This window comes from Plutella xylostella, chromosome 20, assembly GCF_932276165.1.
Source record: "Plutella xylostella chromosome 20, ilPluXylo3.1, whole genome shotgun sequence".
Lineage (NCBI taxonomy): Eukaryota > Metazoa > Arthropoda > Insecta > Lepidoptera > Plutellidae > Plutella > Plutella xylostella.
In genome coordinates, this window is record NC_064000.1 from 4,551,395 (window position 1) to 4,563,572 (window position 12,178).

Here is a 12,178-nt window from a genome sequence, read left to right on the forward strand (position 1 = left end):
TCTAGAGGACATAACGTGATGATCGAAAAAATAATAATTAAACTTTGCCGTGTAAGGTATCAAATGAAAAGGCTTGATTTTCACATTACAAAAATATGCATATTGAAGGTATTTAAATAACAACACCAAAATTATTGAAATAAAAAATGATCATGAACTACTGACGTAAAATTTCATAAAATAAAAACAACTAAAAAGTTACAAATAAAAAAACTTGACCGCCACTCAAGGCCGTTTTCTAAGTAACATTCAGCTAAATGGTGAACCCTCTGCTGGTCCCCGCCTACGATACTTTCCATTAACATTGGGACTTGTTTTCATCTTTTTAGCGTGCAGTCGGGTTTTTTGTTTGTTTATAATTTGTTTAGTACTATATACCGCTTTTTCAATACCTGTAAGTACATTTTTTGGTAGCAGCATAATATTTTTACTTAATTTTAGGGTTTCGAACGTCAAAAGAAAAAAAGCAACCGTTATAGGATCTCTTTGTTGTCCGTCTGTCTGACTGACTGTCTGTCACCGCTCTTTTTCTCAGAAACGGGTAAAGATATCAAGCTGATATTTCGCATAGATGGGGAGTACACCAAAAAAAATTATTATGGTACTCCCTGTCCCACACAAGTAAATTGGGGCTTATATTTTTTCCAGTTATTTTGATGTGTACCTATCCTTTTTTTTCTTTGTTGTTTTGTATAAGTATGTGTTTCTTTTCTTTAAATCTGTATTTTTTTGTTGTTGCTGTCTATGTGTCGAATAAATGTATCTTTATCTTCAAATCACGCCATCTATCGTTTGTTTTTTTTGTATAGAAGAAATTCCGTCACTGACAATTTTACGTTACGAATTTATTTTTATTTATTTTATTTTTATTTTTACATTTTCGTGGAGAACCAACAGCATTTTGTTAATAAATTATTATTACTTATGAACACATAACAACTTGATGCCATTAACAGAATGAACTTAGTAAACCCAGTAAACCTAACACATCCAGAGGAAAAATAAAATCTCTTTCTCTCTCTCTGAAAAACATACTTAATATGCCAAACTCGATGCTTTTAGCTATTAACATCTTTGAAATAAAATTGAGCCACCACCGTGTTACTGCCCTCATCAGATCCTCACGAGACCATACCTCAACCAGCACCAAGAGACTGTATTTTTGATCCCTAACCTAATGTTCGTGCGTATTGTCATCACTTAGATCCATTCGCTATATTCCTGCTCCTCAACAGACCTTTACGAGACTGTAATGTCACGAGAATATTGCACACTATCTAATTTAATTTAATGTATTGAATATACTGGAAGAATTATGCTTCCTCAATTTCAAATCAAATTATGTTGGTGTCATAAAAGTTGAAAAAGTGCAATGACAACCAATGTGCAGTGATTTTGTATCTGTACACGATAAGATCGCGAGCTGTCAGTGCTGCCTAAACCGACGTGACCCTTCTTTGGAGGCCAGCGGCCAACTGAGTCAAACGTCACTTGTGTTTATGATTTTATAACACAGAAAGCCGCCATAGATATTTGTATGAAGATTTGAGGGAAAAAAATTGCTCAAGTTTGGGATTAATTTACACAAAATAAGTGTGTGTTTATTAAAAAACAAGGTATTTAGCGCCTAGTCCAAGCCTTTACCTTTATAATATGATAAAAATCATATGAAAATTCTTAATAATTACGAAACAGTTGTTACAATACGGGAGTGTGATTTTCTGGTTTTTCGTCATATTCTGAATTTTATTTACAGTTATCCATAACAATTTACTTAAATTCGAATCATTCAGCACCTAGCTAGACTCTTCGACTACCTGTGTGATTTTTTTCAAGGTTGTAGAGCATCGTTTACTACATAATTCTATGACAATGCCAACCCTCGATTCCCCCTTGCTGAGCCTTAACCTTGGGCGTTGTGGAGAAAATGATAGGTAGTGCGAAAGACAATGAGAACAGTTCTACCAGTACCAAGTATCTACCTAGTCCACCTACCTATTGTGTATCAAGAGCTAATATTAAAAAAATATATAAGTAGTCATATTTTTAGTGCCATTTTTTATACCTTCCATTCTAAAAACCCGTACCTTATACCTACTTACCGTATTATTTTATTTGTTTATAAAAATAAAACTCTGTAAGTAAATACCTCAACTCTATCACCTTTCTAAATTAACGAGGATCTGGAGAGCCATTAATTTCCCAACAAACTAATGAAAATGCGTGACTGGCGAATATCACAGCAGCAAAATGACCGCTTTTCATATAAAATGGCGGCAAAAAACCCCGGCATGTTAATCTCTACTTCTGTGGTGGATTTTGCGCATACTTACATGGGATTCGAACCTTGTACCCTGCAAAATATGAGGGTCCTGTGGTGATTTTTTTGTTGCCTGGCTTAAGAATGTATGATTGATGTTAGCAAAAAAGAGGGATATTCTAAGTTTAGCATGTGTATACCCACTAGCAATTAGTAGTTCTACAAAAGATTTTAAAAAATTATGTTTTTGGTCAAAGTGCTACTTACTTGTCAATACACGTACATTATTTCTAAAGACAATTTACAGTTCCCCAAAATTGATAATGCACATAGAAATCTTCGTCATTGTTCGGCAACGGTCGTATTCCCGAGCGTTAGAAAACTATTATGTATTTAGAGTGGTTAAGTGCATTTTCTTCATGAAATTTTAGTAGAATTATGTAATTGGTGCTAAAAGAGATAATTGATTTATCAGTAACGAAATTTGATTCGATAATTCATAATATTCCATAATATTAAAATTTACTTCGAAAATGTTACAGTAGGTACTTTTCAAGTGTCTTACTGAAGCTGATGTAAAGATGGATGAAAGAAGGTTTGAATAACACAAGGTTTATATTATAAGGAGAAATGGATTTCAAACACAGGTTTATATAAAAAAATCGAAATCTCAGTTCAAAAGTATTTACAGCACTGATTATTTCACATTAATAAAAATGTTTACATTAAAATCTTAGTTCAAAAGTATTTACAGCGCTGATCATTCACAATAATATTACAATTACAAACTTGGTCTTTTGGGTGTGGCTTTATTGGCAAAGTGAAGTCTATCAATGTGACGCATATTTTATTCTTAAATGTGCCTCATAATATGGCATCGTCAAAAATAATTAAAGTTGAAATTAAATTCACATTTGAAAAAAATAACAAGAACGATGTGTAATTGCAGCTCTTTATAATTCCACAAAAGTAATATTGATCTTGACCTTGAGACCCTTGACTGATCGGTGACAGCCACCGACCGCCCAAATTGTTTTCGATTATGTGTCACATGATATTGACTACTATTTCTTTCGAACAAGGATCAAAATGCAAGTGCTTTGTTTAAGAGGAGAGTATAGCACTTGCTCGTCCATACAAAAAGAGAAAACGTTTTACTACCTCTAAATATTATCCAATCTCTATGATTTTTTAGTATGTTATTGACACAAGTAATAACTAGGTTTATAGCTTTTTCTTTTTTCGATTTTTTATATAGATTCAAATTTATAGGCACCTCAAATAACGTAATTTTTGTGTGCTGAATCAAGTTGTTGGTTGAACAATAACAATGTATTTTTTTTAAAAAAGCGAAACTTATAAACCTAGAATATATAATGCTGAAGTGATTGACACCAAAATCTCAAAGATTGGTCGATATTTAGTTGGTGTAAAACGTTTTCTCCCGAAACCAGAATTTCAGTAACAAAAGTACTTATTGTCAGTCGCGTGCTGCAGTGCATCTCTATCGCACCCGTGCCCGGGGCATGAGAGCGCAAGCGATAACAAATCTTTTCCTTAATACCTATTTCGCTAGAATCGCGAAGGTATACTCTCCTCTTAAGGCACTGATTCGGGTGTTTCCGGGAATACGACAGTTTGCGAAGATTTGCATGCGCATTATTAATATGGGAGAACTGTACCTATCTATTTGTTGGTTGTTATGTTTCTTCAAATCCTTTATCTTTCTATTAGCTTTGAATACAGATACCAACAGGAACGTGTTTTTGTCTTGGTATGTAGTAAACTAGTGACTCTAGTTTCTTAGAATCTTACAAACAGAGTGGAATTTTATGAATGAACGACCTGATGGCAGGTAAATGTACGACATACTATACATAAGACACATCTTCACTGAAAATATACCTCAGTGTCTGAAAATAAAAGTTTTCAAACAGTGCGTGTTGCCATGACTGATGACTTACGGAGCCGAGACGTGGTGCTTCACCAAAGGGCTTATTCACATGCTCAGACTTGATCAGCGTGCTATGGAAAGGGCTATGTTAGGAGTGTCAAACGGCGTGTCGGTCGCCCCCCAACCCGTTGGACTGATGATCTACGGAAGGTAGCGGGAAGCCGCTGGATGCAGATGGCGGGTGACCGTATGGGGTGGCGATCGTTAGGAGAGGCCTATGTCCAACAGTGGACTATAGAAGGCTGAGAGAGAGAACCATAAAAAACAATGGGGATCATGATAGTTTAGTTTCAATTTACAGGAAGATATTTTTATTACTCACTCACCATTACGGTATGTTATGTTAATGTGACGCGTGTATTTAATTTCACGCATAACATTTGCTATTGTATTTCAGTAACGTCGAATATGTTTTTCCGCGGACACTTTCTGCGTGAATCACGAAAATAATAAACTTTGTTCTCTAACAAGTTTTAATAAAGAAACGTACTAATTCTGTGGAAAATAACAGCTAAGTATAATAATACAAATCACTAACGTAACTGACAGAGCTAGCACGTGAATACCTGAAAACAATATTCAGCGAGCAGTTCTTAAATACGGCATGCCGATAATGATTGCCACACATTGTCCGATCTCCGAAATATTACGAGCCAATTAGCATTATTAAAGACACCAGACGCGTACAATGTACTTAAACAAATACTCCTGGCAAGAGTCGTTTAGTCGGAATGTTGAAGATAGTGTTGTTGGTTGTGTGCGTGGCGCTGCCGCTGGGAGCCCCCAAGGAGCACCGGCACCGATTGCGAGAGTACAAGCGGAGCCTCGACGTGGACAAGGTACCCTCCCCAGCCCCCAACCTCTACAGGAACCTGCCGAGGTTCCGCGAGGCCCACGACCCCAAGATCAAGGCGGCCACCGAACACTTCCAACAGCGAATGAGAAAGCTCAAGTCCGGTGAGTTCTACTCGGACCCGGCGGACTTGCGCCGGCAGTTCAGCATGATACAAAAGTTACACCAGATTGCTATAACTTTGCAGGCTCTAAAGGAGAAGATTAAGAGAGACGCTGCGGAACTGATGAGGGAGAAGGAGGAGCAGTTTGAGGCCGAGAGGGATTACTGGATGGAGAAGTACCGACACAGGCAGCCGCACGCCCCCGCGCCCGCGCCCCCGCCCCCCGCCAGGGCGCCGCCCGCCTGCCCCGCCGGGACCACCTCCATCAACGGAATCTGTGTCAAAATCAACGGACTGTAGACACTGCCTAGTTAGCCAAAGATTGAATAGTTTAAGTTGATTAATAATTGTGTGTAAATAATGAATGTTGTGTACCGAGTGCTGGTGTTTGGGAGTTAATAAACGGACTGAACAGCTTTTCAAGTGTTTTTTTTTTCTTATTGAATAAAAGGAGTGTTACGTTTAGTAATAATAATGTTATAGACCAATGAAAATGATCGTAATCATACGCAATGAAATACGAATTGTCATAAAACAGTTTTTTTTAATTGTTTAGTGTTCAGAATCTCAGCCAATACATGCTAGATCTAATTCTATTATATTCTGGTAAGTTTTCAGTAGGCCCGACTCCGACCACCACCGGGCATTTATCATAAATGTATGTACTGAACACTGATTTAGCATCTTTGACCTTCAGCTGCTCAATCTTACCAATAGTATCACTGATATCTTTTACAGAGCAAGAGTAGAGGATTTGCTTAGCCATATTTTCAGTAATATTATGAAGTCGGGTGAGGGATCTAGCCTTCTCAGTCTTATATTGCGCGATCGCATATTCCAGTTCGCTCTCCCGCAGCGCCGTGCAGATGTGCATCCAGTAGTCGCCTATGAAGTAAATCATGTCTTCCAATTTCATTTTGTCAGCGACAAAGTAAATTCCGAACAGGCCGGTATCTCGGTACGTGTGGTAGAATGTTTCGAAGAACTCACAGCAAGAGCTGTGCGAGACGCCTCGGGCCATCCCCGCCATTTTGTTTGCGCGACCTTCCATGATTGGTCCTCCTTGAGTTTTGGACCAAGATCCGACAGCATGACCGATAGCCTTGAGCATTTCATGAGTCTCGTCGTTAAACCCTGGAGCTTCGACTGCTAGAGCCACGTGCGCGAACGGCATATCATCATTGCGGTACCTGATCTCTGAGCCAGTGTATCCTGGGACGCCAGGCAGTGAGGAGCAGTCTCCAGGATATGTTGGTATATTCCCGAAGGTTTTGTCAACTGCGCAGACGATCTGGTCGTGGTTGACTTTCCCGGCGGCAGTTATAGCTATACGGTGCGGCTGGAACTGCTGCTGGATGTAGCACTCCAGCGCTTGCTTGTCGAAGCTCTGGATGTTCTTCGTTGTTCCCATGACCGGCATCCCGAACGACGTCCCTTGATACGCGGAAGTGTGAAGATAATGGAAGGTCAGCCTTTTAGGACACTCATCTGCAGCCTTTAACTCCCAATACATCCTCTTCTTTTCTGCCTCGATATCGCCTTCAGCAAGTTCGAGGTCCACGACGATTTTGTAGAATAATTCCACCATGTAGATGGAGAAGTCTGCGGGACACGTGGCGGTGAAGGCGATGAGCTCAGGAGATGTGTTGACAGTCAGTTTGATGCCGTTTTCGTAGAGGTATTTATCCAAGGCGTCCCGTGGCCAGGACTTGAATCCTTTGAAGGCTAGATGTCCGATGAAGTGTGTGATTCCGTTGTTTTCGGGAGTTTCGTAGCGCGGTCCGGCCTCTATGGCGAGGGTGACGGTGGCGATTGGGGAGTTGGTTTCCTCTGACCCCACGCGCACGCCATTGGCTAGAATGGTCATGCTCGGTGGCATCCTCGGTGGGAAGGCTTTACTTGGTTGCTCCTGGGCAGACGCGTGACTCCATCGCTTGCTGTTTCTTAGGTAAGTTTGCGGAAGTGCAAATATACATCGTCTTAAAGCTAGCATTGAGTATTAGGGACTAATTAAGGATATATAAGATATAACCTTCGAGGTAATTTTTAATTATTCAATATTATGAAAAAAGACAGTGACACAAACCATGTCGTATTGTGAAGGTGACACTTGGTGACACTGAATGACACGTTTGCACTGTATATTCCTCAGATCAACTACAAATAGACTCGCAATCGCCGTGTCCACTATTCTCTTTCTCACTCAAACCATAGATGTTGCCGACAAAAAAATAAAACCTAAATATGGGGAAATTTAACTTATCATAATTACAAAAACAAAACTTGAGTATATCGTCGGTTGACAGGAAAACTCACTAAGGCTGATTTATCAATATTCAGATAAATGTTATCTGGGTTATACAAACATTGAAAAACATTGAGACGCAACAGCATCAAAATTATTCCCCAGCAAAACTTTTATCTGGCTATTGAAAAATTAGCCTTAGTGTCTTTTTCCTATCAACCGACGATATAAGAAAAAATACTTTACTCATACTTATTTGATTTCAATATAATTATTTAATATACACAAACTGAGTGGATTGCATGATTCATTGTCTTCCTCCAATCGAAAAAACCCTCTTCAAAATGTGCCGAACACAATTTTGTATGTTCCCAATTTGTGCGACCGGTAACGTCTACCCATTTTCTTGATATTTTTTTTTCTGTCGGAAACCTATGAAGCAGAGATAAATGGATGAGCATGAGCATTATAATCGTGGGCCAAACATGTGAAAGGGGTTTTTTTTAAAGGAAACACGTATTTCGTATCAATACAATAAACTTTATATTATACAGAAGAAATCACACATAGAAGTAAAAAACGAAACGAACGTTTCCTTACAATGAAAGGGACCTCATTTGAAAGAGGAGAATGACTTCTACAAAATACAATCTTCACAAAAACCGAATTCATGCGCCCCATTTGTAAACCCAACCCGAGTCCGTTACAATTTCTAGTATTTTCTTTGCATACTATAATATTTGTGGGTAAAATAAATTTTCAATAACTTGCAACACCATTTGATTTGATATTATATGGTACCTCGTAATTTTTACTTAAAATTGATAGGTACTAAAAGACCTTACAGTATTAAAATTGGTATCGTTTTATATTAAAATCAAGCCAATAGATAGTACTATAGTAAATGTAAGCTTGTTAAACTTGATAGTATCTACTTAGGTACATGTGAAAAGATATCTCATCCATCGTTTTTTCGTTCAATATGCTCTGTAAAAGCGAACAAAATACACCGACCCATGTCTCACACTCGTTAAGTGATGATAATAGTCTAATAAACTTAATAAACATCCACAAATCACTAGCAAATAAACAATAAATAACATTTAGAATTTTTTTGTTGTAACTGTCAGTCTTTGTTTGTCATAGTGTTCATTGTTTGGCACAGAGATCTGACGTAAACAGCGTCTCTTTTTCGCAATGTCACAACTGTCACGATTATACCCCTGTGGTATATTTATTCCCTGCATAGCAATGACATGACATGACGAACTGCATTGACATTAAAATATATTAATGTCTATGATTCCCTGGACCCATTGAAGGTCTGGACCACAGATCTTTGGACAGAACGATAGCCATGACCCTCTGTCAATTCAATGTGAAGTTCTTATTCTGAGTAGATTGAGATTTGACACAAAAACAGGGTGTACAAAACAGTAAAAAACCAACACATTCAACTGTTTGTACAAATTTTCTGCATCTTGTATCCTTTTTACAGGTGAACAAAATAAATAACGAGCATCTATTATGTCCACCTGTGGACTTTTAGGCTGTCGATGATGATAATGAATTATCCAAGGACAAGTAAGTATAACAACGAATATTTTAATAATGGTAATAGTATATGGCAACCAGGTGGTGAGCCGCAGAGATATTATAATTATGAAACTATTGATACTAAGTAAGTAGGTAATAATTAGTTTTACAAATTAAAATTAAGTGAACAAAATAATATACAATATGACGTAATTTTGGGTATAATTATTGTATAATACATGTTTGGACAGTTGAAAGTTAAGACTTATGTTTTATAGTTTTTATAAAAATTAAGTGTTAACATTAGCTGCACCGCTGAAAAAGTACACACAGAAATATACAATACCATGGTACAGTACACAGTTAAAAGGAACGTCCACTGCCGGCTAAACTAAGTTAGGTATTTCGCATAGTTAAGCCAGTTTTTCATACAAGTGCCTCCTGACTCCACCGCCAACTATGGGCTATGTATGAAAAACTGGCTCAAATATGCGAAATAACTTAGTTTAGCCGGCAGTGACGTTCGGCTACAGACTGGGCAAAGAAATCTGACTCTTTGGTAGCATTATTTTTTCCGCGTTCCGGGTTAGGTACTAGTTATTAGGGTTAGTAGGTTCTAGGATTCAGGTAGCTTCACATATCCTTAGGTACAAGCCTAGGACAAACATACAAAATGTAATGTTAGGACTAGCCCAATTTTGGCATAAAACATTAGATAATAGTCCACCTGATTGTACATAATTACATTTGTATATTGTAAAATTACATTTTTATATTGTATATTGTAAATAAATAAAATAATACTAGTACAGTATTAATAATAGTAGTACTACAAATTAGACTACAAATCTCCTGAAATTTAGGATGACGGCAGTAGCCTGTAGAAAAGAAATAAAAAGTAAATAAAAAGCAAACCCAATTCCTAGGGAGTTAACAAAAGCACTGTACTTAGCACAAATTCTCAGACGGATACGCCTTCCCTCAATAAAACCCAGGGTAATGGGCCTTTCTCTTGCGAAAACAAGTTTAGTGTATAAAAAACAATAAAGCTCGTAGCTTACAGGCCAAATCCAGATCAAACTTCAGCAATATTTTACCTTTGAAAAGTTAGGAAATCTTAATACTTTTTAATGTTTTTAATTAATTTTTAACCGATTTCAAAAAAAAGTAGGATGAGGTTCTCATTTCTTCGGGATCTTTTTTTTTTTAATAATTAGGTATACTTATACATAATAATATAATATAGGTTTGACGGTTCTTGAGGCATAAAATTAAATTTTAGCAATGTCTGTAATAATTTTAGCAGTGTAACCACAATCAGCAAGTTTATAATCCATTTTTACATAGCAATTTTGTAGTAGTCGTGTTTTTATTTTTATGTTGTCATTTCCATAATGTAGGTCTGATGTAGGCTTATGCAGAGAAATAACCATTTACATAAATGGAGCTTCAATGAAAAATTTAAAAAGTAAGGCATTTGATATCCTGAAGTTCTGCTTTCAGCCATCTATGTAAGTTTTGATGGAAAGGTATTTTGTATTTTATGTTCACGCTTCGGTTCACTAATAGATCCACTCCATTGAAGATTTTTTTAATTAAAGGAAAAGGTAGGTAAAAAAGTTCAAAGTAGAGCAAATTGAAGGAGTTTTCTTTCTTCAATTATTTTTATCCGCTTCGTTGTTCCTTAACCTTTTTTTCGTGAGCCATTTCCGAGCTAAATGAAAATGTCTATTGTCTGCCATTTTTAGTCGGTAAAAAGAATTGGATTTAACGCACATTGTTGAACCGTCCTTTCGTCATAATCGCAGGGAAAAACTGCCTTTTCATATAGCGGAAAATGCAGGTATAGATAGTAGAATAAACTTGACAGTTTGATACTTTGATGATTTTTTTCGATGCATTTGATCCACTGTTAAGTATATTCTGAATGCTTATGAACTGAACAGAGTTTTAACACTTGCTTATTGTTGGGCCATGTAACTGAGATTGCCTAAAGAAGAATGGCGAAACCTGACCCGCTTTGCATAAGTTAGCAGCCACTCACCAAACCTATTTTAAGTTATTGATAAAAATGTCTATTATCAGGGAAAAATATTTAAAAAAATCTAAACCATGGGGTTCTTGAGATATTAGGGTTCAAAAGTAAATTAATTAAATATATTTTTTTCGTTAAATAAGATTTTGCTGAATGGTACACGCACAAATAAGTTTTATAATCTAAATCATGTGATTCCTAATTCATAGCGCATCACAAAATGTATTACTTGATTTTATTTATGCTAATAATATCATAATTATTTTTGCACATTTCACACTCAGAAACCTATTTTTATAAAGAGACCAATTTCAAAAATTATTTCATTCTATTCAAGTTCCCGTTATCCCGAAGTAACATAAAATACTTTTTAGCCAGGAATTCCCACGGAAACACTTTTAAAATCAATTTTTAGCTCGAGGGTAACATCTAGTACAGTAGAAAGACTTGATCTTTCAGCACCTACATCTTCGTTCTCCCATGTCTCATAATAATAAAATTAATACCAGTATATGCTGTAGTCACGGACTACACATCAGTGTATGTTTCATCAATGGCCGCTCTGGGTCATGGCGCCATAGAGAAATGGCCATTCTCCTTTAAAAATAAACAAATAAAATGATTTGGAACGCTACTGCCAGTGCACGACAGCTCTCGTTAGTTAATTTTTTTGTCAGTGTCAATCGAGTAACTCTCCTGTAACATGCCCCTGTGTGTATATTTCTGCGTGCCTGTACTTGTGTGTGAGTGTGTGTGTGTGTGTGTGAGTGTGTGTGTGTGTATGAGTGCGTGTGTTTGTGTGTATGTGTGTGTGTGTGTGTGTGTGTGTGTGTGTGTCTGTGTGTGTGTACTCACGTCGGGGCTGATGTCGGTGAAGTTGGCGCTGGACACGAACTCCCGGAGGAAACCGTCCAGCTCCGTGCCCTCTATGTAGCCGTTACCTGGAACAAACATCATAAATAAATAATGTCTGCTGTTTAATCGGTCAAATTTATAATACGGGGAGCAAAAATATTTAATTCTTCAGCAGAAACAGCAAATTAGTCGGCTACTTATGATCTGCAGATGTTCCTCATAGGTTATGTTTTGTAAAACATCCAACCTACATCAGAATGCCAAGGAAATATAAATCGTGTTAGGGAATGGACTTTCGATATTTTACTCACGTGTTCTACGTTAAATTTTATCGACA

General features: G+C 37.1%; 3 protein-coding genes across 3 annotated transcripts in view; 1 reads left to right on the forward strand and 2 right to left on the reverse strand.

Moving 5' to 3' along the window:
• LOC105380953 (calbindin-32) overlaps positions 1 to 12,178 on the reverse strand; it is an 86,559-nt gene that overhangs the window by 29,251 nt on the left and 45,130 nt on the right. Inside the window, exon 3 of the mRNA XM_048628332.1 lies at positions 11,842 to 11,927. Within this exon, the coding sequence (XP_048484289.1) occupies positions 11,842 to 11,927 (86 nt within the window). The remainder of the gene's footprint in view (positions 1 to 11,841; positions 11,928 to 12,178) is intronic.
• On the forward strand, positions 4,349 to 5,588 carry LOC119691612. Its single transcript, XM_038109387.2, has 2 exons — positions 4,349 to 5,053; positions 5,255 to 5,588. The coding sequence occupies exons 1-2, from the start codon at positions 4,946 to 4,948 to the stop codon at positions 5,468 to 5,470; spliced, it is 324 nt and encodes a 107-aa protein (XP_037965315.2). The 5' UTR covers positions 4,349 to 4,945; the 3' UTR covers positions 5,471 to 5,588.
• LOC125490118 (cytochrome b-c1 complex subunit 1, mitochondrial-like) lies at positions 5,695 to 7,160 on the reverse strand. The gene has a single exon (XM_048628328.1). The coding sequence runs from the start codon at positions 7,047 to 7,049 to the stop codon at positions 5,730 to 5,732; it is 1,320 nt and encodes a 439-aa protein (XP_048484285.1). The 5' UTR covers positions 7,050 to 7,160; the 3' UTR covers positions 5,695 to 5,729.